The 27,635-nt window shown below is 41.9% G+C and overlaps 1 protein-coding gene across 3 annotated transcripts in view; it reads left to right on the top strand.

Annotated features, from left to right (window-relative positions):
• The window catches only part of VPS53 (VPS53 subunit of GARP complex), a 140,202-nt gene that overhangs the window by 4,062 nt on the left and 108,505 nt on the right, over positions 1–27,635 (top strand). For 2 of the 3 annotated variants that reach the window (XM_036070925.2, XM_036070924.2), the window contains exons 3-4: positions 7,270–7,319; positions 8,797–8,863. In XM_036070925.2, coding sequence (XP_035926818.1) covers positions 7,270–7,319; positions 8,797–8,863 — 117 coding nt within the window. Of the gene's footprint in view, positions 1–7,269; positions 7,320–8,796; positions 8,864–27,635 lie in introns of those variants that run through there. The other variant, XM_078068093.1, reaches the window with a different exon arrangement.

The raw sequence follows: 27,635 nt of genomic DNA, 5'->3' as shown, positions 1-27,635 counted from the left end.
AAATATTATGCACATATCCTAGTACCAATCTTAAATAAATTGGGTTTTAGTAGTGTTTGTCATATATATAATAAAAATAGAGGTTTTAATGTTTTCTCTTCACACTCTAATGGGCATTATTGCAAACCCCTTGGGGATGTGCACACCCTGCGCTGGAGACTGTGACTCTAGGCAGTGGGTGTTCATTCAGGGACTCTTGTCAGAATCATGACTGGATCAGATTCACATTTTAAAAATTCGACCTGGCAGCAGTGCAGAGGATGAACTGGGGGACGGCAGAACTGGAAGGCAGGGAGACCAGTTAGCAGACTCCTGTGATGGATCACTTAAGAGGCAGACAGGAGAACCTGAGTGAACACTGGGATGGAGAGAGCAAGATCGGAAAGCTATTTAGGAGTCAGAAGTCAGAATTTGGTGGTTGAAAGGACATAGAATCTAAAATTTCCTCACTTACTGAACAAAAACACCTCCTCTGCCTAGTTCTCAAAGAAATTTGGGGCTAGAGGCTGAACAAGATAGATGTGGTCCTTACCAACAAAAAGCTTCCAGTCTACCTTGATCGGTAATAATCACACCATTAACAGATTAATAACAGTAAGTTATAATGACTCTACAATGACTTGTTTGTATAATTATTATTACTTGTTGCTTGCTCTCAAAAGAGTCCTAAGTTCTGCTACAACTATAATAATAGTTAACATTTATTGGGCACACCAGACACCATTCTAAACATTTAATAGTAATATATTTACCACCTTGTTAACATGCTTGTTTTTTGTTGTTGTTGTTTTGGGTTGTTGTTTTTTTTTTAAGATTTTATTTATTTATTTGAGAGAGAGATCTCGAGCAGGGGGGATGGGTAGAGGGAGAAGCAGACTCCCCGCTGAGCAGGGAGCCCAACTCGGGATTTGATCCCAGGACCCCGGGATCATGACCCAAGCTGAAGGCAGACGCTTAACCGACTGAGCCACCCAGGTACCCCCAATATGCTTGTTTTATGATGAGAACAAGGAAGAACAGAGAGAGAAAGAATGCGCAGCTTAAATGTGATAGCAATGCCATGAAGAAAGCATGCTGAGTACTATGAAAACAGAGCACCCACGGCCTTACATATTAAGTCTGAGCGATCCAGAAAGACTTCACTGAAGAAATGGCATTTCAGTTGCACGTGACACACCAAATGAAGGATTTTGAACTTTGATTTCTAGCCTGCCGACTGGGTGGATGTTGACACCTTTACCCTAAGTTGGGAGTAAGAAGAGTAGGCTTCGGTGGTAAATAGGGTAGGAGTAGGGTGTAAGAGTGAGCTAAGTTTTGAACATTTTTGGGCCATCCAGGTGGAAATATGTACTTGGATATTTGAGTCTGGAGCTCATAATCCCCGTAATTGTTAATATTTTGGCACATATTCTTCCAAACTTTTTCTAACAGACATGTTAATTTTTTAAAATGAAGTTGGAAAAATGGTATGATTGTCTTTGAAGTTTCACAGATAGCCTTTAGAGCTCATTGTTTTCTGTGAAAGGAATTCTAGGAATTAGCTAGAGATAGAAATTTGGGAACAACTGGTATAAAGGCAGCAGTTTTGGCTGTGAAAATGTCGTCTGCCCCACCCTATCAAGAAGGCTGACTCATCAAAACAAAAATAACTGTTAGATTTGGAAATTATACAGGAAACCACCAGGTTCTTACTTCTTCCTGGTTTGTTTTTGTATGTATTTGATTTTAAATAACTGAAGGTACGGGGCATGTTGGTGGCTCAGTCAGTTAAGTGTCTGCCTTCGACTCAGGTCATGATCCCGGGGTCCTGGGATCGAGCCCCGCGTTGGGCTCTCTGTTCAACAGGGAGCCTGCTTTTCCCTCTCCCTCTGCTCCTCCCCCTGCTTATGCTCTCTCTCTCCCTCTCTGTCAAATGAATAGATAAAATCTTTAAAAAATAAAAATAAATAAACTGAAGGTAGCACTAAACATTTGTTATAACAGATTCAGTTATATGTCTTACCTAATTACGACTCCATGTATATGATAATATATAGTGAAGTTTTTTTTTATTTTTTTTAAAGATTTTATTTATTTATTTGACAGAGAGCGAGAGAGCACAAGCAGGGGGAGCAGCAGACAGAGGGAGAGGAAGAAGCAGGCTCCCTGCTGAGCAAGGAGCCCCATGCGGGATGGGACTCAATCCCAGGATCCTGGGATCGGGATCTGAGCCAAAGGCAGATGCTTAACTGACTGAGCCACCCAGGAGCCCTGTAATGAAGTTTCTTAGCAAACTAAGAAAATTTATGACACAAGGTTATATTATTTCTCCAATCCCGGATTTATATTTAGCAGTTCATTTTCCAACCCAGATTCCCATGGACCTTAATAAAAAGGTAATAGAAAATAGTGGCATGATTTAGAATTTCTTTCACCTCTTGCTAGATCTTGGCAAAACCCACCTATATCATGAACCTGCAGTGAATTCTTCTGAATCATGAGTTTAGAATATTTACAGTAGATGTCAGTATATATAGAATAAATTTAGTGTCACTCTAAGGAGGAGAAGGATGTGTATGTGGGTTCTATTGAGTAGCAGTTACTTGCAAGTCTGTGGTTACCTGGAGGCATCTGCCTGGAGGCAAGGAGATCCCTAGATGTTTCTAACTCACTAGGTCCAAGTGGGAGGAACTCAGTTTTCTGTATTTAATAGGGCTCTCTGGTAGTTCTAAAGAGTAGCCAGGTTTGGTAGCAATGATCTGGAAAACTTTTCTAGTCTCCTAGTAGAAAACTGAAGATAATCCTTTGTCATGTTTTCATTAGAGGTTTGATTAGGGGAATCTAGATAAAATCTATTAAAAAATGAATATGAAACTAATAAAACTAAGAACTTTGAAAGAAGAGTCATGTGAAGCTGTTTTTAATGACCCCCAAAATGCTCTGGGTCTATGTCGTTAAGTGAAAACAGTAAGATGCCAAATTGTTTATCATCCCAGTTTAATTTTTTTTTAAGCCACATATTTGCTTAGAAGGAACAGTAGAAAGCAATATACCAAAATGCTAATGGTGATTATTTTCTAATGGAGGTACAGTGGGGAGTTCTGTATTTTCTATAATCAGCAAGAATTGCTTTTAGATTCAGGAAAGACTTTCAGGGGCGCCTGGGTGGCTCAGTCAGTTAAGCGGCTGACTTCGGCCCAGGTCATGATCTCAGGGTCCTGGGATCAAGCCCCGCATCAGGTTCCTGCTCAGCAGGGAGCCTGCTTCTCCCTCTCCCCCTGCTGTGCTCACTCTCTGTGTCAAATAAATAAAACCTTAAAAATAAAAAAAGGAATCAGGGAATACTTTTCAATAATTAAAACATGTTTAAATGATAAAACTGTACAACCGCATTATAACTAAACTAGATGGGTGATTCTCAAAGAGGAGATGTATCACCTCCAGCCAGGGTCACCAATCTGGATTCTTCTTTGTTGTTTCTGAGCCTTCCTGCCTGGCATCTTTAATGGCATAAAAGTCCCTCGAGTAAATGTGGCCTGATTTATTTTAACTTTTCTACTATGGCCATTTAGGTTGTTCCCTGCTCCCTTAAATGCAGTTGAATATCTGAAGGCGTACATATTTTGAATTATTCTTAGAAAAATTGTTACGGCTTAAGCAAGAACTTCGTGTTTAAGGAGTATAAATTTAAGAATTGGTTACTCTGCCACCCAAATCAATATTTACTGTGGTGGAATGACCTCCAAGTTATATTGTTAAGTGAAAAAAGTATGATGCAAGACAATGTGCATTATATAAAGGAGGGGACATAAATTATGGACATGCTTTAGATACATAGACTGTTTCTGGGGAGCTACAAAAGAAACCGGCTCAGAGCCATTGCCTGTCTGCAGAACTGGGTTAGACGGGCAGGACAGGGGCAGAGGAAGCCTTGCTTTTCACTATTTCTCCTCTTGTACTATTTGCGTTTTTGGTCATGTCCATGTTTTACCAATTTCAAATAGATTACTATTTTTTTTTAAGATCTTATCTATTTATTTGAGACAGGGAGGGAGAGAGAGAGAGAGCACCAGTGGTGGGGAGGGGCAGAGGGAAAGGGAGAAGCAGGCTCGCCGCTGAGCAGGGAGCCCGACTTGGGCCTCGATCCCAGGACCCCAAGATCATGACCTGAGCCGAAGGCAGACACTTAACCGACTGAGCCACCCAGGCGCCCCAAGATTACTGTTTTAAAATTTTGGTATAATTATCCATTCTCAGAAAACATACAAGAATTGTACATTGAGGGCGCCTGGGTGGCTCAGTTGGTTAAGCGACTGCCTTCGGCTCAGGTCATGATCCTGGAGTCCCTGGATCGAGTCCCACATCGGGCTCCCTGCTCGGCAGGGAGTCTGCTTCTCCCTCTGACCCTCCCCCCTCTCATGTGCTGTCTCTCTCATTCTCTCTCTCTCAAATAAATAAATAAAATCTTTAAAAAAAAAAAAAAAAAAAAATCTTAAAGAATTGTACATTGAATTCATGGCTACCTTTCACCCAGATTCTCCAAATGTTAACATTTTTAAATAGTTCATTTTAAATACCAAAACAAAAAAATGTTTTTAAAGGAACGGGTTCCAGCAGAGATAGTCAAACTGTTATGCCCAATTTACACGTGAGGAAGCATAAATTCCGAGAGGCTGAACAGCTTGCCCTCTGTACATGGAGCAGGTTTGTAGTGGCAGAGCTGGGCCAAATCTAGGTCCTCCGACAAACAGCTCCTGTTACCACAGTGGTGACTTATACCCAGGCTGGTTTCAGAGTGACTTGACAGCGGATTCCTCAATTAAAATAACTTCTCTTTTCTGAGAGTCATCTTCACCTCAGTCTGGATTTCTGAAAATTCTGAGTAACCACTGCCTTTGTCAAAACAGTAGACAAGATGTAAATGGCCTGGTCTGACATCTCAAACACTGAGACCTGGTTCTTGGCAGGCTCCCGGCCTCCTCCTGCCACTAAAGGTTGCTGGTAGCAGTTTATAAACACAATTCCTGTATCACCCCCGATTCCTTCTCAGGTAAAATACCTGTTGAGGGAAAGGGAAAGAGGAGTTATAAAATTATATTTTGACAACTTGAGTTAAAATGGAGCTATAAAATTGTACTATTTCTGTACCACTAGGGGGCACCATTTCCTCGCATTTTCTGCTGGCTAAGGTTGGAAATAGTCCATTTGTTTTTGTCATTGTCTTAAAAATAGAAATAATGTTATTATAATTACAGTAGCAATGTATAGCCAGTATAGAGCAATTAGTAAATACTTATAGGCAAAAAGAAGAAAAAAATTAAAATCTTTTCTTAGATTACAACTACTGCTACTGATTTCATAGTTTACAGCTGCTAGTATAGATTACAAAGCTACCAATGTCTGTCCTTCCAGACATTTTTTCTAATGGACCTACAAACTCAGAAAAAATAGATTTATTTATTTATCGAAATATAATATATTGCAGACACCTACATAAATCATAAGTATACAACTTGATGAATTTTCACAAAATGATTACAGCCATTCTTGATCACCATTCAGATCAAGAAATAAGACACTAGGGGTGCCTGGGTGGCTCAGTTGAGCATCCAACTCTTATTTTTGGCTCAGGTCATGATCTCAGGGTCCTGGGATTGAGCCCTGTGTGGGGCTCTGTGCTCAACTTGGAGTCTAAGATTCCCTCTCCCTCTCCCCGCTCTCGCTCCTGTGCTTTCACACTCTCTTGCTCACTTGCTCGCTCGCTCTCTCAAATAAATAAATAAACAAATAAATAAAATCTTAAAAAAAGGGAGGGTGCACCTGGGTGGCTCGGTCGGTTAGGTGTCCAACTCTTGGTTTTGGCTCAGGTCATGATCTCCTGGTTGGGAGATCCAGCCCTGCATTTGGCTCCATGCTCAGTGGGGAGTCTGCTTCCCCTCTCCCTTTGCCCCTCTTCCTGCTTGTGCACTCTCTCTGTGAAATAAATAAAAAGAAAGAAGACATTAATACATCTTTTTAAAATTTTTTAAAAAGACACTGGGTGTTATACATGAACAATGAATCATGGAACACTACATCAAAAACTAATGATGTAATGTATGGTGATTAACATAACAATAAAAAATTTAAAAAAAAATTTTTAAATGTATCTATTTGAGAGAGAGTGTTGGGGGGGCAGAGGGAGAGAATCTCAGAGAATCTTCAAGCAGACTCCCCTCCGAGGGCAGTGCCCACCCTCGGGCTTGATCTCAGGACCCTGAGATCGTGATCTGAACCAAAATCAAGAGTCAGGCACTTGGGTGCCTGGGTGGCTCAGTTGTTCAGCGTCTGCCTTCAGCTCAGGTCATGATCCCGAGGTCCTGGGTTTGAGCCCCGTATTGGGCTCCCTGTTCCGCAGGAAGCCTGCTTCTCCCTCTCCCACTCCCCCTGCTTGTGTTCCCTTTCTTGCTATGTCTCTCTCTGTGAAATAAATAAATAAAATCTTAAAAAAGAGTCCAGCACTTAACCGACGGAGCCACCCAGGTGCCCCTATCTTTAGATGGACCCTTCTTGCCTCCTCACAGTAACTACCTTCTTCAGAGATAACCACTATGCTGCTGGCTTCTAACGTGAGAGAATAGTCTCATTCATTTTTAAACTATATGTATGGAGTCGTACAATATATGCTCTTGTGTCTGGCTTTTTTTGGTGCAAAATTATATTAGTAAGATTTATCCTTGTTGTTATGTGTTGTAGTCATTTGTTTTTGTTTCTGTATTTTGTTTTATGAATTTGTCACAATCGTATATACCAGGGATTGGAGAACTTTCTATAAAGGGCTGGATAGTAAATATTTTAGGCACTGTGGACCATTCTGTCTCTATTGCAACTATTCACCTCTACCTTTGTAGCTCAAAGGCAGCTGTAGATATGTAAATGAGTGGGCGTGACTGTGTTCCAATAAAACTTTATTTACAAAAACTAGATACCAAGCTGGAATTTGCAGTAGTTGCCAACAACTGCTATACTTCTTTTTTTAAGATTTTATTTATTTATTTATTTATCTATTTAGAGAGCAGGGGGAGGGGCAGAGGGAGAGAGAGAGACTCTCAAGCAGACTCCCCCCTGAGTGCAGATCACGACATGGGGCTGGATCTCTGTTTTTGTTTGTTTTTTTTTTAAATAAAATTGTATCACACTATGATGAAATTTTTTGAGATATCATAAATAGTCTTGATAGCTCATCATTTCTGTAAAAAGAGGAACTCTAGAAAGTGAAATAATAGCTGTCACTTTCCTTCTTTATTGTAGTCTCTGGCAAACATAGATGAAGTCGTGAACAAAATTAGACTGAAAATAAGGTAAGTAACACCATATGATTATTAATAATTAATGGAAAGTATGCTGTTAATTTATTTAATCACCTTCTGGATCACACTTACCTGTTAAAACACCGAAATCTCAAGTTTGCTGTTTATGACAATTTTTTTAAAAATAATTCTTTTATCTTGGTTTCCATATGAACCTCATGGCAAAGAATTTGATTCTTTCATCAGTCTTTGATTATTTATAAGTAGGGAAGGAAGCTTTAACCATTCAAAATGGTTGGTCATAAAAGGGGGCAAAAGCATTTCTACTGTATTTTTAATAGTTTTATTTCCTTAGCAGATTTACCGTTTTTTATACTCCCAAGGCTTAGATAGAAGGATGGGCATATACATGTATCCCTTGGCCACATACCGGCTAACAGGATGGTCAGATCTGCTGGTTGGCATTTGTGGTAGCCCAAGATTAAATGTTGTGATTAATCTAGGATATGCTTGTCAGAGTTAGACATCAAGTGTCCTTCCTGCCTAGTAGCCTTTTTCTGGTTTATCCACGTCTGGATTTCCAGTTTTGATATATGGCAGATGGTCAATGTCTGTTCACTGTAATTAATATTATAGTGGTTGATGTCATTACTTCAAATACATTTTTGGGGGGTTTTTTTGTTTGATTTTTGATGAGGAGAAGCCTTCATTTTGAATCCAGGGGATGATTTCTTTTTCCCTTACAAGCTTTGGGTCTTTCAGTGAAGACCTTTGCCATGAATATATTGTTTAGTTGGACGCCTCTCGTTGTTTTGATGGACTTCAGCTATAACAATCCTAGTAGAGACTGCTAAGTTGTCCAGGATTTGCACAGAAAATGGGAATTTCCTAATGGTCCCCAAATCACTGCAGACTGGTTATTTTCAGCTTTCTCCCAACATACCTTTAAAAGATTCTTTATATGAAAAATGAAATTGATCTAAATTTCTCTGGTTGAGGTGCCACTAAATGGTCGTTGTGGGAGCCAGAGGTCACAGACCCACGTACCACACAGCTGGCACAATCAGGGCCCAGAGGGTGAAGCACTGATGTCATGTGGCACTCTAGCTCCTTAACCCTTTAAGGTTTCTGAGGAAGTTACTGAGGATTTTGTGTGGGGTAGTTTGAATTCTCTGACTTGTCCCCATAAAGTTTCAGCAACATCGTCATCCCTGGTTTTCTCCACTGAAAAATACTAAACGTTACATTGGCCCATTTGGACAGCTCTGAATATTAAGTAAGAGTAGCCTTTTTAAAAGACAAAGACTCCTCCTCAGTCTGCTCTGGGCTTGGCTTCTTACACTACTGTTACTGCCTTAGCAAGGGTCCGGGGCCCCAGTCTTCCTTATATCGCTCAGACTTCTTCGGTTTTCTGGACAAGTAGTTGCAACCAGCAGAAGTTGATGGGTAAGTTATCACCTCTTTTTCTTTTGGTCACCCTAGGATGGAGGTTGTTTTAATGATTCTTATCCTTTAACTTTTTCACCAGGAGACTGGATGACAATATTCGAACTGTTGTAAGAGGTCAAACAAATGTGGGGCAGGATGGCAGGCAAGTAAGTAACTTATTCATACTCTCCAGATTTCTTCATGACCCAACAACCAAATGACCAAAATGTTGATCCGCCTGCTTGTGGAGAGCACTTTCTTACTGAGGTGTCCCACACGCAGCGGGAAATGTGTCTGACTCGTCCCACTAATACCAGACCAGCAGTGAGCTCTCACTCAGTGTCTGCACAACCAGGAGCATACACAGCTCACCCAGGCCAAGGCCACGCAAGCCCAAATGAGAAAACCAAAGTTGCCTTGTCTTTCTCCTCAGTGTCAGACATAAATTCATTTCAAAGTTTTATAGTTCTTTTTGGATCTAACTAAGGAGGGCGGTTGCAAGGGAATAAAGGGGGAAAGGAGTGTATGGGGTGGAGAGATTCATCAATGACTGAGGGGCCAGAGGTTATCTCTTCACCATTTTCCTTTTTATTTGGATTCTATTCTGTTTAGGCATCGTATTTCAAAATTTGTGCTGTTATAACAGAGGTGCTGAGCACACCTTTTGTAGTCTTCCTCTCATGCTGTGTCTACTCTTCCTTTCAGTACTGAGTCAGGTCGCTGTGTGCCTCCATAGTAGCTTCAGTTCTGGTATTTGTCCTCTTTGACATTTTGTAGTGCAACTCATTTCTTAAAATACACATTTGTGCTACCCAAATTTGGGGAGGAAGGGAAGTAATCATCCTACGAATAAATGTCCTGATCTCGCATACTCCTGTTTCTTCCACTAGGAGCTTACCGGTGTTAGGAGTCTTTTTCTTTTTCTTTTACATTTTTAGTTTTATCCATGTCCCTGTTTCTCCTACATTTTGTGGCTTTCTTTTCCTCCTAATAATCATCTTCCATTGGCCTGTTTGTAAGTATCTACCTTCTTCCTTGTTGTCATCATCATCAGTATTTCTTATAGACATATTAGTGTCCTATAGCTGATCCAATTTCCTGGTCCCTGCATGGTTCTTAGTCCTTATTGCTTTGTTCTTGTCATTTAGGTTTCTCCCGTGAAGCGCCACTTCACAGGTGAGGCCTGTGTACATGGGGCCCTGGGAGGTAATAAAGAGTAACAAGGTAGGGACGCCTGGGTGGCTCAGTCATTAAGCATCTGCCTTCGGCTCAGGTCATGATCCCGGGGTCCTGGGATCGAGCCCCGCATCGGGCTCCCTGCTCAGCGGAAGGCCTGCTTCTCCCTCTCCCACTCCCCCTGCTTGTGTTCCCTCTCTCGCAAGAGTAACAAGATAGTTTGCAAACACTCCAACCTCCTTCTGCCCTTTAGCTTTCCTCCTGTATGTCTGGCTGTGTCATCTACCTCTTCAAAAACCTCAGTGGACTCTTGTCTACCGAATTAAATCCAAATGTCTTTGCTTGGCATTCAAGGCCTCAATCTGCTTTTCCAGTTTTGCATCCTGCTGAGATCCATCCATACAGAAGACTCAGTGCTCTACAAGCACACCCTGTGCTTTCTGAACCCATGTACTTCTTTTTGCCTAAAATTTTCTGTCTTCCTTTTCTTCTAGTAACTTCATCTCAAAATCTTACCTAAGGCCCAGCTCAAATACGACTTTCTCCATGAAATTTTCTATTTAGCTCACCTGGACATACAAAAGGAATCAGAATTTTAGATGTAGAGGGGACTTGGAACTCATTCTACAGATGAGCAGATTCATCCTGATATCCCTCAACTAGATGTATTTCCTTTCTGCCCACAAACTCCCAGGCCTTTGCCCATACTTCCCATTTGACTTTCATGGTCTCCTTTGACTTACTAGTGAACACATCTTGTCTCCTTGACTAGTATATAAGTTCCTTGAGGCAAGAACTGAATCGTCCTTATCTCTGTATTTCTCTCAACACATAGTTCACGTGCAGTAATTTTATTCAACTGTATTGAATATTTGGTCTGTGTGAGACTAAAACAAAAGCCCTTTACCATAAAACATCATTATGATCAGTGTGTGTCCCCATAAAGCTGTTGAGAGCCTGATTTGTGTGTGACTAGTCCTGAATGACTACTATTTGAAATAATAACACAACTATTTAGTGTGATTCAGCCTACGCTCAGAGTGGCTCACGAAAATACTTATGGGAGTCTCAGGTATTTCAAATTCCAAGAATGGGAAAATAATGTGAATGATTCATCAGGATTTTTTGTTGGGTCATGCTATGTATGTTTTAACCTGTGGTCACAAACTAGCAGTGGTGGAGAGTCGGGCCCCAAATTAGACAGCAGGCAGGAATGTTGGCCTTCCCCACCTTCCCATATTAATAGGTTACAGGTTGCTGCAGCAGGGCAGGTCGTATTTCAGAGAGCAAGACCACATTTTCAAGAATGTTTAGATAGCATTTCAATCTGTGGTGGAGTTTTGTGTTCGTCTCCTTAGAATCCAGACAGAAAGGAAGCCCAGAAGAAATAATTGCTTTTCCTGTCATCCCCTCCATCTGTCTTTTCCAGCAGTTTGTAACACAAGCTGAGGTCGAGACTTTTTTTTTTCCAGGGAGCTTTTGGGTCCCATCCTTCTCAACTCCAAGGGGTAAAAGTCTTGCTGTCCAGCCCGGCTGGCTGGTGGTTTGCTGAAGAGAGACTCTTATTTGACTGGCACAGACTTGGGAGAGTTATAGATGTTCCAAAATACAGAGTTTTATAGGTCAAGAGGCCCCAGATTCCCCTCTTCCCTGGAATAGAGGAAAAGTCCGCCTTCAGAACTTGTTTCCTAAGCTTCTGAGGAACATTTGGGAGGAGGGCAATATTACGGACCGGAGGACATTTCATCTTGATTATGTTCAACCAGAACTGATGTGCTTTTTAATCTGTAAAGAAGGGGGAAATGTTTACTTCCTGTTCACAGTGTCTTAAAAGATATTTTCAGTAAAAATTTTTGAAAAGCGGTGCTTCTCACTACAAAATTATTTCTGAGGAGGCAGTGATTGAGAAATTGAGGACACAGTAAGGCACTTTCTTTGATTTTTGAGATTTCTGAAGTACCAGCTGCCTGGTTAGCACTCTGTTCCACATTTTGGAGAGCCTCTGATTGTTGACCACCTCCTACGTGGCAGACTTGAACTGGTTTAGTCTGTGACCTCTTCTAACCAGACTGTGATGCTCATACAAAGTTAATACAGCACAGAATTCTCCCCATTTTCTTCTGCTGAAGTCATCAGGCAAAAGCTTTAATTAAATGCCCACATGTTTCAAACTTTGTGGATAAGATGAGTCAATTCGATTAATACAGGATCTCATATGCTCTGAACCTTCTGCAGCTTCCCAAGAATTAAAACAGACGGCTTGACTAGGGGTAGAAAGAGGTGAATAGAGGAGCGGGTTGGAAAAAGAAAAGGTTGGCATGTGATGTTTCAAGAGTGGCCAAAGCTTGACCAATTCCCAGTATGCTCACTGAGAAACACCAAAAGCATCAGCCACTGGGCTTCTGTCTCTGTAGTGGAGCTTCGCTGTACTGTTACTATTGCAGCAGAGCAAGATTAAGGTTCGGGAGGGGAAGAAACTGTTAATTGCCATCTCCAGCTCAGCTCACCAAAAGTTGATTGTAAGAAGCTTTACGTATCCATAATACAATCTTGCACCCAGTTCAGGAATCCTTTCAATGACAGCCCTGACATTTCATTGGCCTACTTCTGCTTGGACACTCACGGTGATGGGCAGCTCACTATGTTGTTGTTGTACAGGACAGTCTCAGTCTATTCCAGTTTCGAACAGCTTTAATTATAAGAAACTTCTTTCTTAGACTGAACTGAAATAGTAAAATAGACCTCATTGTAACATCTCATTGCTCTAGTTCTGCCAGCAGGATGGGTGTAAGCCTAATCCCTTTTCCTCATTATAGTTTCTAAAATTTTAAATGGATATTATGTTCCTTTCTTAGTGTTCCTTTCTCTAGGCTAACCATTCTTAGTTTCTTCAGCTTTATGATCTGATTTCCAGACCCTTTATCATCCCGGTTGCCTTGCAGTTTGTCAGCATCATTTTTAAAATGTGGTTCCTGGCCAGGAGTAGACATACTGTGTGGACACACAGTGGGACGGCTTACCTCCTTGTTCTGCACTGGGGCTGTTAACGTGGGAATTGGGGTTCAGGGGGACTGAAATTAATTATTACTAATTCCTGAAATTAATTATTCATTTTTGTATGAATAGATTTATTTCTTGAGAGAGTACTCATTGATTTTTCTGAATTCTCTAAGGAGTCTGTGACTCTTCAAAGGTTAAGGACCACTGGTTTAGACACTGTTCTCCCCTTACCTTGGACTGGGTGCAATTTTTGGCAGCCGTGTCACACTGTTAGCTTCTGCTGACAGTCGAGTTGGCAGTTCTCTGAAACCCCCAGGTCAAGAGTTGCAAACAGATGTCCACAGAGCTAAGAAAGTGATCTAAATGGCTTCAGCAGGCCAGTGTGCATCCACATGTATCCCGTGGGCGAATGAATGCCCTGTCTAAAGGGGACAGCCACAACCCAGTTCAAACCAGCTGTGGTCAGGCCTGAATGCAGACCCGGAGATGCCAGATCTATCAGTTTTTCAAGAGAAGCGGAAATCCGGATTTTTATGTGACTCTCCAGATTTTTAGATGTTGGCTTATTGTCTTTCACAAATACTGCTAAGGCCAAACAAAACACATCTATGCCAACAGTTTGCAACATCTGCCCCAGGTCTTTTTGCATATGAACTACTTTTCAACTTTTCCCTCCTCTGTTTGTTTAAGAGATTTTTTTTTTTTTAAAGATTTATTTATTTGACACACAGAGAGAGACAGCTAGAGAGGGAACACAAGCAGGGGGCGTGGAAGAGGGAGAAGCAGGCTCCTGGCTGAGCAGGGAGCCCGACGCAGGGCTCGATCCCAGGACCCCGGGATCATGACCTGAACTGAAGGTAGCCACTTAACGACTGAGCCACCCAGGCGCCCCTAAGAGATTCTTTTGAGATCAAGTGCCGGACTTTATGTCTCCCCCCCCCGCACCCCCATTTCATCTTGCTAGTTCTGCTTAATTGTCCCAGCCAGTTGAGGCCTTTTGGAATCTTGATAACCTCCCCGTTTTATCATTAGCAGACTTGCCAGGCATGCCTTCTGTGTCTTCATTCACATTGTAGATGAAAAGGTTGAACAGGATGGGTTCAGAGCCATGTGGCTCTCACTATGAGAGACTTATTTTTCTCTTCCTTATCCTCATTTTGGTACAAAGTGCCAGCCCCAGAAAACAGAATTTCTTCCTGTCCTTGGTATCTGTCCAGGGCCATGTTCTTAAATTTTCCATGTCTCCATTTTCCTCAGAAAAGGGGACTAATCATACTTGGCCTTCTCTATTCATAGAGATATAAAGATTTATTAACTAAATCAGTAAAGCATGTTGCCTTTCAAGGAGAAAGTGTTCTTTGCTTTTCATCCTCAAAATTAGCCTATCATCTAATTCAGACGTTAGAATGAAAATAACTGTGTTCCCCAAGACCCTGAACTAGGTAAATGGTGGGATTTCACAGCATAACATTGATCTTCATTATGTGGGGCTATGAATTTGTATTTGTCAGCTGTCTAGCAGGATGGTTTGAATTTTTCCCCTCTATCACTTCAAATTTATTCTCTCATCCTCTCTTTGGGAGGAAAACGAAGCCCAATGATGGAAGAAAATAAATGGCATTACTATTAAAGGGACTATAAATAGTTTGAAAAGGAAGGGGAGGGGGCATGTCACTCGCTTCCTCCTGCTGAAACATACTAAATCTAAAGCAATTGAGCTTTTAAAGCATATGCTCAAATTTTTCCATTAGTGACCGAGAATGGTTAGGCATTTTTTGTTTCTTTTACATTTTTTTTGAATTATTTTTTTCAAAATGTCCACAGAAGATACTAACCTTCGGAAATTGTTAAGACCTTAGAATGACCTGGGAGTGCAAGAAGCACTATGACCACCCAGTGGGGCAGTGCTGGAGTCAGGTTGTGAGGGTCCTCGGGGCTCTGTGCCTTGCCTGCAGCCTTTTGTAGGGGATTGGGGCCTCTGGTTTTGATCAAGCCTCCTCAACCAGGATTTGTGACATCTGGTGCAGAGATCAAGGTTGGTTTGCCTTTATTTGACAAGTTGACTCTGAGTGAGTGTTCACTTTGGCCTGCTTGTAGAGCGCTGCTGACTGTAGTCGAGACAAGGACTTGTAGTGACTGGGCCGGTCTTAGCACTGTGCTTCATCCTGTTTACTGCCCGTTTTGGCAGAGTGAGTTGGCCACTGCGTATTGGAACCTCTCGCCACTTGTCTTCTAAAAATCTCTGATTTTAAGACAGCCGCTAAGGAATTCAAACAGCTGTCATCTCTCTCCTCTGTGTGCAGTGAAGGACTGAGCATTTCATTTGAATTCTCCAAGGGTTGGGGTGATTGGACGTTGTCACTGATGTAATGTTGGATGGCAGCCTGGGTCAAGTGAAAAAACTTTTGAATTTAAATTTTGGCTCTGCCACTGGGTGTGACTTTGGACAAGTTACTTAGCTTCTCTGAGCCTCAGGTTCTTCATCTGTGATAAGGAGAGAATCGTACTTCCTTGAGGGTGGTGGGGCTCAGTGTGCCTAGCAAATGGCCAATCTGCTGCCATGGATTATGATGTCACCCACTGGAATATCCTAATGCTGTGCGTCCAGGCATTGGTCACGGTCCTGGGGCTTTTCCATCAGCTCCGCTCGTTTCCATTCCTACTCGCCTTGCTTCAAAGCAGCTGTAGGTTTACTTGCTCTGAAAGCCTCCCTACTGTCCCTCAGTGCACTGTTGTCGGAATGAAAATTACAGCACAGCTTCCCCGTGGTCCAGAGTATTTGCTGTTCCATCAGAGGTGCCAAAAGGCTCTGTTCTCTTGTCCTGTCCTTAAGACCTGCATCTTCTGTTTTCCGGGCTTGCCCCTCACCCAGGGTTCTAAAAACGGCTTCTGAGAGATGGCTTTGAGCAGTGGTTCTCAGGGCTTCATACCTCTCCTACAGCGCCCACTAATGTCCTCCACTGTCTCTGCATCACGAGAGGAGGCTCTTCCCAGTTTCCCACGCTGCAGTTTTTCTCACGAGCACGCAGCAGAGCTCTTGGGAAGGAGCCCATGAGTGGCTGTGCAGCGCTGTGCGTGTGCCCCTCCCGAAGGTTCTGTCCTGATGCACTGGCCCCGCATTAGGCCACTAGTAATTTGTTAGAAATTTTAGTTGATTCCTTCCTGTCTGCTTGAACAGCTTTGCCACATAGGAGGCGACCAAGGGCTTTTAAAGTAGCATGGTATGATAAGTTCGTTAAAAAGATTTTAGATTCCACGTTGCAGCTAATCGTTAAGAATCTACCACTTTTCAAATTTAAAAAAAAAAAAAAAAGAATCTACCACTTTTCAGGTTTTGATGTAGTTTCAAGGAGGATTATCAACAAGCACCTGAAAAAGGTATTAAAATATTTCTTTCTTTTCTAACTATTTATCTGTGTGAAGTCAGATTTTCATCATATCTTTCAACCACAACAACATATCACAGCAGAGTCCATACAGAAACATACACGCGAGTCCAGTCAGCCTCTCTTAAAGTAGACACCGAAGATGATTGCAAAGGCGCAGAAACAGTGACACTGTTTTCAAGAAATTTGTTTTGTTTGGGGGGGAATAGAGTTTTGTGGGTTTTATTTAAGATTTTATTTATTTATTTGATAGAGAGAGAGAACACAAGCGGGGGTGGGGAGTGGGAGAGGGAGAAGCAGACTCCTGGCCGAGCGGGGAGCCCGATGTGGGACTCAATCCCAGGACCCTGAGATCATGACTTGAGCCGAAGGCAGACGCTTAACCGACTGAGCCACCCAGGTTCCCCATAGGGTTATTTTTCATAAAAATATGTTATTTATGTTAACACGTAATGAGCTTATTGTTATTTTTAAATGGATTAATAGATAAATGGTTTTTAACCAACTGAGCCACACAGGCGCCCCTTTTTATTTATTTATTTATTTATTTATTTATTTATTTATTTGAGAGAGAGAGAGAATGAGAGAGAGCACATAGATAAATGGTTTTTAAACTTCTCAGGATTAATTTCCAGTATGGTATATATCAATAGGTACAATCCACAAAAACAAAATCTCTTTGGGGCCCTCAGTAATTTCCAAGGTAATGAAGGGACCCTGAGATAAAAAGTTTTAGAAACGCTCTTTCTGAGTTAAATAAGTAGGGATCTCAGGCAATTTTTTTTTCTTTTTAAGATTTTATTTATTTATTTGTCAGAGAAAGAGACAGCAAGCGAGCACAAGAAGGGGGAGCACACAAGCAGCGGGAGCACTCAGTAGGGAGCCCGATGCGGGACTCGATCCCAGGACCCTTGGATCATGACCTGAGCTGAAGGCAGAGGCTTAACCGACTGAGCCACCCAGGCGTCACCCCCCACCAAGGCAATTTGTTCTTGATTTTTATGACAAGTGACTCTGATTAGTATATTTGTTCATTCACTCACTCAGTAAATATTGAGTGAGTGCCTTCTGTGTGTTGGGCACTATTCTAGGCATTGAGGATAATGCCGACAAACTAAGCAGAGAGACTCGAATTGTGACGTTTACTTGTTTCCGGATTCTGTGGCTGTTAAGGAGTTAGACCCGTGACCTTGATTCACTAAGCATGTTTGCCAGAAGACAGATACAGAAATTTTTCACATGACTTTTCAGCTTCTACTGGTAGTCATATGGCTTTTCCATCTCATCAATTAGCTTAGCTTTTTGTTTTGCTTTTTTTTAAGATTTTATTTATTTGAGAGAGTGAGAGAAAGTGAAAGAGAGAGCATGGGGGGTGGCAGAGGGAGAGGGAGAAGCAGATGAGCAGGGAGCCCGACGCGGGACTCCATCCAGGGACTCTGCGATCATGACCTGAGCCGAAGGCAGACGCCCAATTACTAAGCTACCCAGGTGCCCCTTGGTTTTGTTTTTTAATATTTAATCCTACCTGCTGCATCACTATATATTGTCCTTTTAATGTATTGCTGAGTTCTGGCATTTTAATCTGGGATTTGCATTCATATTCAAAAAAACGTCATTCCTTTTTTATGACTGAATAATATTCCGCTGTGTGCATATACCACATTTTGTGTGTCTGTTCATCTGTTCATGGGCACTCGGGTCATTTCCACCTTTTGGGTGTCATGAACAATGCTGCAGTGAACATTGACATACAAATATCTCTTTGAGTCCCTCCTCTCAGTTCCTTTTAGTATATACCTAGGCATTGAATTGCTGGATCATATGGTAATTTTTAATCATTTCAATATTTAATTTCTTTGGGCACATTTTTTCCCACATTGTTCTGAACTTTAATAGATTTATTTTTCCACTAGACAAGCATACGTTCCTATTTTATCTTCATTTAATCCATAGAGACTGTGTGTTTCAGATTAGCTGTAAAGTCATATAAGTTTTTGTGTTCAGTACCTACTAACAGTGATGCTGCCCCCTCCAACCAGGAAGACCACTCAGATTATTTCTTTTAGCTAGCAAGTCCAGCAGTTGGACTCTTTCCTCCCTGACCTTAGAAACACATCAAGTCCCACTTGTGTGCAACATGACTACTGAGAATGGTTTTAGGAAAATAGTGTGCCAAGAAGGAACACTGAAGTTTATTATTCTTCTGAGCCATCTCCATATAAATTGGCACTCTTCAGGAGCCAAGCAAGAAGGTCAAGCATAACTTTTGCCATCTGCTTGTTTCCATGTTAAAGGCAGTCACAGGTTTAAACTAGAGTCTCTGCATCTAAAGAGGAAAATGCCATTTGTCACTACTGTAACTGCTCTGGCTATTACCCAGGTTACTCTTGCTTTTGACTGCTAGTAGTTAGTGATTTTGGAAGGAAAGTTCCACCTTAGTTTGAGGTTGCACATTAGAAAAATTGCTGACAGGGCAAAGCTTTCTGGGTTCCAGGTCCTTAACGTACTAAGTCATTCAGATACATTTAAATAATGGATGGAAATTTGAAACTCTGTCTTCATGTAATAACCTGACCTCCTTTTTCCTCTTCCTTTTTTTGTCCATGGAAATACAGAATTTAGAACAGAATGAGTTCAGTGGTGTGGTTGCTCTGTCATCCTTTCCATTTATAAATCCCTGTGAGTCTGTAATACAGCTATAAAATTTCCTTTCCTGTAATTTGGTCTCTGAGGTCTCCTCTAGAAGGAGATTAATTTTGTAAAACTAAAGATAATGCTTTTTTTAGTCTGCTTTGGTTTGGTGCTCTACAGTCATCTAGATTAAAGCTCTAAAACATGTAAGAAACTTACCATCCTTCATATAGTATTGGATCACATGCCAGGATTTCTGACTTTTGTTTCCATGTTGTATTGTAAACTCTAAACAGACGCTGTGTTCATCTCTAGGTGTTGTATGTGATACCTAGAATATGGATGTTAGGCAAACCATATTAGTGCTACTCTCATTGTGGCCTCCAACCAGAAGGGGGACACTTCTTCTGGAGTTGTACTTACTGACCGGTAAATTTGATGATCCAAATACTGCCTTTTATAAAGCAGAAGAAGAGGTGAACTCTAAGGGGTCTTTACCCCATCTCAGACCTGATTACTCACCTTTGTCTCCTTGTCATACTTCTGAACTGTTCTTGTTCTCAGTCTCATAAGAACAGTAGGGACAGATAGCCAACTGTTACTCATATGGTAGTATAATTTATGGTAGGCCAAGTGCTACACTCTTTTTTTTTTTCATTGAATACTTGGAGATTCTGATCTTTGGAGATTTCTGGTGACTGGAATAGCATCTTGTGGTCAGGTTCCAGTACATTTTTTAAAAAGATTTTACTTACTTATTTGGCGGGGGGAGAGAGGGAGAGAGAGAACAAGTAGGGGAAGGGGCAGAGGGAGAGGGAGAAGGAGACTCCCCATTGAGCAGGGAGCCTGATGTGGGCCTTGATCCCAGGACCCTGAAATCATGACCTGAGCTGAAGGCAGAGGCTTAACCGACTGAGCCACCCAGGCACCCCAGGTTCCAATACATTTGTCAGCCCTGTAGTTACCCCTCATCTCTAGAATTAAGAATGAACTGTTATAAGACTAATAAGTCTTTCTTGATTGATTCACTGTAAGCAAAGACATGTGAGTTGCTTTGACAGAAGGTAAGTTTGGAGTCATCTGTCTGGATCTATAATGTTAGTGTTTTACTACAACATGAATATATTTATCTTACCTTCTACAAAATATTGTTGCACATATTACTTCATCTTCACAAAGGTGTGAATCAGCCATATAGGTGTTATTCTCCCCCATTTTTCAGGTGAAGAAACAGGCTCAGATGGGTTCCGTGACTTGCCCCAAATCACACTCAGTGAATCACAGATCCAGATTTTCTGATTCCCAGGATGCTGTGTACTTGTCCATCCCAAATTCTCTTTTGAAACAGTGACATAGTTTAAAAGCAGATTTGGGAGCCACCTTTTTCTCCTTCAGAGCCTGAAAGGTTAAGTGGTTCACTAAGGAATCCTAGCAATGACCGTGACTGTGGCCTGGTTAACCCTCGGGGTCCGTCTCAGCATGATGAGGAAACTAGGCTGAAAGAAGAGCTCAAGGATAAGCAGAGAGAGCTGTGTGGTCTGTGTACACCTGGGGTATTGGAGAGAGTTCAGTGAAATAGGAAGAGAAGATCATTCAGATGAAACCCCAAGGGGGAGGGGGGAGTCTGTGGCCTAAAGGGCATTTGGTACAGAAGGTATCTCCAAAAATCAGCTGAAGGACCATCCAAATGTCAGCACAAAAGGTCGTTTTCTTCTGAGTGAAGATTCATGATCTATTTGAAAGTTTCTAAGTGACTAAAATAAGAAGTAGCAGTAAAATATGGGGGATTCAAATTTAACTTGGCAACCAGGAAGTCCGAGCTGTTTGTGGGAAGCAGTCCTTTGTTAAACTTGGACAAATGGTTCCTTGAAGCGTGTCCCATCTCCAAAAATATTGAATTTCTGTACCTTTTATTTGGCTGAGATGTTTGTTTAAACACTTCCTTCTCATTGCCATTTGGGGTTGTTGCTTTCAGCTGTGCTCAGATGCGTTCGCCACTCCCAGCTATTTCAGGGCTAACGTATTTTAAGTTACAGTGATAACAGATATAAGCAGAACTTTAAAATGTCAATATTTAGTCTTGTTTGGGCACTGCTGAATTTGTATCCCATTCTCGTCTTGTGATTTTAACTTCTGGCTTGTCTCCTAAAAACAATAAAAATGAACTCTTTGGTTCATGTTTTCAGTGGATGTGGTTTGCAGAAATCATAAATAAAAGTGACTTAGGTGGAACGGAGCATTTTAACAAATAAGGTGAGAGTTACTCCTTTTGCCTTTTACATTCTTTTGGTTCACAAACTTGGAAAGAAATCTGTGCTTTAAATAAAACCCCTTTATACTTAAGGTTTCTGAACGGGCAGTGGAGGAGTTAGTGTTAATACCAGTGATTCTCATCTCATCTCATGGGTGCCCATCTGCCATTTGACAATTTCTGCCAGACCTGGAAGGTACCTGGTATGTTCTAGGATACAGGGAAACTGTGCACCTGCAGCCATCCACAGCCGCGAGACTCCTCTAGCCTCTGCCACTGTTTAGCACTGTTGTCGGGACTGGGCTGCATTGTTATTATTGCTGTGGCTTCTTCAAGCACCTCTCCTCCAGTTGCCGACGCCCTGTTTCCATAGCAACAGCTCTTGGCGATGCCAAGGGTAGCAGGCAGTATCAAAACAAGGGACATTCCATAAATAAAGGCTACTTATCCCCGGCTGTCCACCTCCGGTAGATGTCCCTTGCTTTCCAAATGATTCTGGCATTCTTTACTCGTACCCTCTTTGTATCATTATCTTACAGTTATTTCTATTTCTTACATGTTTAAAAGCTCTTTAGACATGGGTCCCCATCTAGTGATCTTTTCTTCTCAGTATCTAGCAAAGTACATATAATAGGCTTACTTTTTATTGAGGAAGTGAACAAAAGATTGAAACTTTTTTTTTCCCTGGAGAATGTCTCATTTTCAACATAGTTCAAAGGTACAGTTTCCCTGATCCATGAGCCATTCTTCTGCATATGCCTGCAGGTGTTGAACTTAACCAGCTTACTTGCAAACTCTAAAGGATGGGTCGACAACTTTTGGCTGTTGAAGGGATAGTCACATTTGAAATATCATACTCCATCTGGGAGATCTGGGAATAATATTAATAATGAATGGCCATTTAGTGAGCCCCTTTTATGAGCTGAGGCCTCTGTCAGGACTCTTGGGTGCAGAAGACAAAATCCCAGTTCAAGTGGGCTTAGGCCAAAAGGGGGACTATTTGAAAGGCAAATACTCTTGTATTTGCCTTGTTTTGAAGAAGTTGAAGTCAGACCGTGGAAGAGTCTCAGCTAAGCTTGTCAAACAGTTCAAGCCCGGGGTTGAAATAATGCTCAGAATTTTTCTGTGTCTGTCTCTGTGCCTGTGTTGGCTGCATCATCCCTACCTGGAGACTAGCCTCCTTCCCTTATTGGGGAACTTGCTGCTCTCTAGCTTAGCTTTTCATCTTGGGGCTCCCACCAGAGAGAGATGAACACTCTTTGCCAATTTATTCTGGAAAGTCACAAGAAAACTATTTGGCCCACCTTGGACCAGGCCTGCTTCTGAGACAGTAGACTCTCTTCTGAAGACTCCCAGAAGGAAGGAACTGGGTAAGCAGTTCCAAAGGTGTTCACAGATAAGCCCTGTATTCCTTCCTAACAAAATGTCTTTGAGGTAGGAGCTCCTGTTCTAGAAATGGTGAGCTTGTGCCTCCTAGAAGGAAAGTGGCTTGATAGAGATCACACAGTAAGTGGCAAGGCCGACACTCAAATCCCAGTCTGCTGGTTCAAAAACCCTTGCTTTTTACTAATATGATGCATTGCTTTTCCAAACAATAGGAAAGGAACTGGCAGACAAATGTAAAGTTGGACCACAGAAATGATAGCAGAATAGTGGGAAAATACGGCTTTCTTCCCAGAAACCTTGAATATTAGCACCATATTTTTTCAAGGAACATAAAGCCATACCAGTTCTTCTGAAAATGATTAACCTTTTCCTCCTTCCTGCAGTGGTGACAAATGGGATCTCGGTTTCAGATCTCTTAGAGGCTGCCTGTGGACTCACAGGATAAAAGCGATATAATTCTCTAATAGAGCAAACTATAAAATTACATGCATCTAAGAGCCAAAGGGGATATTAATTTCTCAAGGCATTTCCATTGGCTCAGAGCTCCTCTGTCTACACAGGTGGCAAACGACAGTTCTGGAAAAAAAAATTTTTTTTTAAAGATGAAAGAAAAAAGCAGTGGAGTCTATGGTGCCAGGTTCCATGCTGCTTATCTTCTGTGCACATGACCTAACATGGCTTCGGTAGTCTGATCAGCGTCTACTTCGGGAGGCAAGGAAAATGAAGAATAATGGTTACAGTTAATGATGCACAAAAATACAGAGATAGCCTAATTGGTTCTGCTCAGTCTTCTAAGCTAGCTCAGTGGGATGCTTTGCCTCTCCCCGTGGTAGAATTAGAGTTTCTAAAGAGGACCACTGTGGTAACTGCTGCTTAATAACACCCTCGAATGCAGGCTGTAGCCACGCTCCTATGCTCAGTTTAGAAATTCCGGTAAGGGTAGACTGAAAGGAGACATTTTTTGGGTGATTAGTTCTGTTTTTAATCCACATACAGCTTGGAATGGGAAAGTAGCCACATTTTATTTTAAAGAGTATCTAGGGACAGTGCCAGAATCTTTCTTTCAGTACATTTTCTGATTAGCCAGGTAGTAAAAGTATTTTAGTATTACTTAAAAATAAAAGCTTCACCTTTTGTAAGTCTTTAATGATTCTTCCAAGTGACAAAGCGCTCTTCTTCCTGTGTGATTGATTATGAGAGATTAGATATCAAACATTAGGGTGTGTGTTGAGAATGGCCCTGCTTAATGGGATGAGCTTCAGGAGAACCCTGTTGACTCTGGAAAATGAATCATATTAAATTTCCTCAACTTCGTACATTGTTACAACAAGCAAAAGTATTCCAGTCGGAAAAAAAAAAAAAACCTGGCAAACAGTTTATCTTTCTTTAAGACTGAAATGTAAGATTGTGTGAGTCTTATTTGTTTGCTGGAACAAAAACGTGGTACCTTCAGCAGAGATGGTTCTGGTAGGATGCCAGATTGAGAACAACAACTTCGGGTAGAAACTCTCTGAGTAGGGATCGTACACATGTCTTCAGACCTTACATCTAAGTGTAGAACTTGGTCCTTTTTGCCTTTCTTAGCTGAATGTCATGTGTCTTAGGGTACTTGGCTAGAAGATGGTTCTTATAATCCCATTAGAGCATCACTGTGCATGACATGATCGATATCACAGAATTCTGTGCAAGCTGTGCCCCAAAAAGTCAGTCCTTTCTGGTGGGCGGTTGCCTTTCAGGTAGTGCTTTTTTACACCATGACCTGTCATTTTTTAGAAGACTCCGAAGGGTTTAGAATTTATTGACCCCTTGCAGCATCATGGGCATGAGACTCCATATTTGCCAAATAGATAACAGTTACAGAAAGCATGGCACTGTGTTTTTGAACCACTGCTGGTAGGTGTGTCTGAGGTTAGGGAAAGGCAGGGGTGTCAGCACCCCTCGCTCAGAGTAGTGGTCTCAGCACGGCTGCTCTTCTGAGAAGTGCCCCGTGACAGTTTTAGTCAGTTGGCAAGTTTTTGTCAAGTTCCGGCTCTGCTCTAGCTTTGGTTAGACGCTGTAGGTGATGTGACCATATAGATGATCAATCACCAGAGTCACTTTTCAGAATGAGAAGGAGCTACTAATGATGATACTGAGACAGTAATCATAAACTGGACCTGTCCTTCTGGCAACCAGCATGGGTGATTGCCTGAACCTATAGGGGATATAAGAATGCCAGCCGTGTCCTTGGTCTACACTCTAAAGGACATTTACAGCCCTGTTTGAGAGCTAATACATTTCTTTTGAGACAGAGAGAGAGCACGTGAGTCGGGAGGAAGGGGCGGAGGGAGAAGAGAGAGAATCCCAAGCAGGCTCCACACTCAGCTCAGTGCAGAGCCTGACTTGGGGCTCAGTCCCATGACCGTGAGATCATGACCTGAGCCAAAACCAAGAGTTGGACGCCCAACCAACAGAGCCACCCAGGTGCCCCAAGAGCTAATACTTATACACTAAATAATATAAGAACATTGTAAAAAAGTTAGTCTCTAATTGTCCCATTACCAGCCCCCAAACCTCCCGAATCAACTTCTCTTCTGTTGAATCATTCCCACACTTGGCCCATGCAAGCATCGCTCATCTTCAAAATGTCTTCCCTTCATTGCATTTGTTGCCCCATTTTTCTTGTCTTCTCATAGCAAACACTTTTTGAAACAATAATCTACCCCAGGGGACAACAGACTTTTCCTGCTAAGAGCCGATAGTAAATATTTTGTGTTCTGGCCCCCGCTCTGTACTCGTCTCCACTTTCATCCCCTCGACTCCACTGCACCTGCTCTTGTCAAGGTCATCAGCAACGTCCCTGTTGTCAAATTCAGTGGCATTCTCTATCCTAATTTATATACATTTTAAAAAAAGATTTTATTTATTTATTTGAGAGAAAGCACGCGTGCACAAGCAGGTGGTAGGAGCAAAGGGGGAGGGACGGGCAGACTCCGTGCTGCGCTCAGAGCCCGAGGCGTAATCCTTGATTCTTTCCTTTCCCTCATTATCCGCATCCAGTCATCAATGAGTCCCGCAGGGACTTCAGATTTTCCTAGAAATCCCAGTCACTCCACTTCTTCCCAGCACCGCGGGCGGCCTCCTCTAGACCTGGCCTGTTTCTCACCTAGAGCACAGCAGCCCTTCCCAGCAGTCTCTTCTTTCATTCCTGCGTCTGTACGGCCCCCGCCACATAGCCACCAGGGCGGTCTTTTACACATGCAAACCATTTGCCATTCCCTTGTTTAAAATCCTTCAGTGGCTTCTCTTTGCACTTTGAACAAAATCCCGTGATTTCACCAGGCCTTTGAGGCCCCCCCAGGCTCCAGTGCCTGCCTGCTTCTCCAAATTATTAGCACTTCACACTCTGATAACCCTGCCATCCACTGCCTTATTTTTGGTCCTTCAAAACACCGAGGTCTTTTTCTGCATCAGGATCTTTTATTTGCTCTTCTCTCTACTTGGAATTCTCTTACTCCAGATCTAAAAATCCTGACTCTTCCTCATCCTGCAGGTCCCAGTTCATATGTTCTTTCTTCTATGACCACCATCTCCCTTTCTCCCACCACCCTGCTTAATTCCTCCAACACACCTGTCCCTCTCTGAAATTTTCTACTTTCTTTCTTTAGTTAGTTGTTTTTCCAGTATCTCTCCCCACCTGCCACTTCTCAGAGTAAGTTCCTTGAGGACAGGGAGAAGGACCATGTCTGTCTCATCTGCCATTGGGTTTTCAGTGCTTAGAGGAATATCTGGTACACGGAAGATGTTCAATAAATATTTGTTGATGGGGCACCTGGGTGACTCAGGCGGTTCAGCGTCTGCCTTTGGCTCAGGTCATGGTCCCAGAGTCCTGGGATTGAGCCCTACATCGGGCTCCTTGCTCAACGGGGATTCTGCTTCTCCCTCTCCCTCTGCTCCTCCCCCTGCTTGTGCTCTCTCTCTCTCAAATAAAATCTTTTAAAAATAAAGAAATAAATATTTGTTGAATGATAGAAGAAATGAATTAATGAAATGCTGACTAATGCAGTTGAGACTATAACTGCCACAGGAGTTCAGAGTATCGATTCAGATACAGGTTGTCTTCAGTCAATGACAGTGAAGACACCGAAGGCCTGCGTGGCTGGGAAGTGAGAATTTGTGATAGAATATAGATTTGAAAAATAGCATTTTTAAAGTACTCACTACTCTTACTGCTCTTATTTTAAAACATTCTGGCCTAAATGGTAGCATGTAAAGTTGTGATCTTCTTCAGGATGAATTTGTGGGCCTTCCTTCCTTCTCTTTCTCTCTTCCTACCAGACGAACAAACAGACGAAGCTGGTGTTGGCAGTGGGCTCTCTGGGCTCCCACAACATTCTGAACATATCATTATCATGTCTCAATGTTTTTACTGTTTATTATTCTATTTGCCTTATTAGGGATAAACTCCTTGAGAGTAGGAATTACATTTTTTATCCCTGCATCTCTAGTATGGTGTTTATTGATTGAGTAAAGTGGATATTAAAATTTGTTTTAGTTCCTGAGCAGCATGGCCAAAAGACAATGATTTAGCAATTATTTCAGAAGGAAAAATTGTAATCTAGTGTTTACAGATATCTGAAATAATCTAAAAATACAGTTTTTTTATTCAAAGACAATCATAGAAAAATGCCTTTCTTGGGGCGCCTGGGTGGCTCAGTCATTGAACGTCTGCCTTCGGCTCAGGTCATGGTCCCAGGGTCCTGGGATCAGGCCCTGTGTCAGGCTCCCTGCTCTGCAGGAAGCCTGCTTTTCTTCTCTCCCACTCCCCCTGCTTGTGTTCCCTCTCTGGCTGTCTGTCTGTCAAATAAATAAAATCTTTAAAAAAAAGAAAAATGCCTTTCTTAAATGGAAAGGAGAGGAATATATGGAAGGTTCTGAGGTAGATGCAATTTTATATATACGTGTATACGCATATATGTTATTTGTGAAGTATATATGTGTGTGTGTGTGTGTGTGTGTGTGTGTATAAGTAATTTACTACTCTAGCTACAGTTTTACAAAATTTGATAGCATGGTAAGTTAAAACATTTTCTTGTCTCATTTCCTAGGTTAATTAACCCGGTATATTTT

Source organism: Halichoerus grypus, chromosome 2 (assembly GCF_964656455.1).
Source record: "Halichoerus grypus chromosome 2, mHalGry1.hap1.1, whole genome shotgun sequence".
Lineage (NCBI taxonomy): Eukaryota > Metazoa > Chordata > Mammalia > Carnivora > Phocidae > Halichoerus > Halichoerus grypus.
The sequence above is the reverse complement of the archived record's forward strand: the minus strand, read 5'-3'. Positions and strand labels throughout refer to the sequence as shown.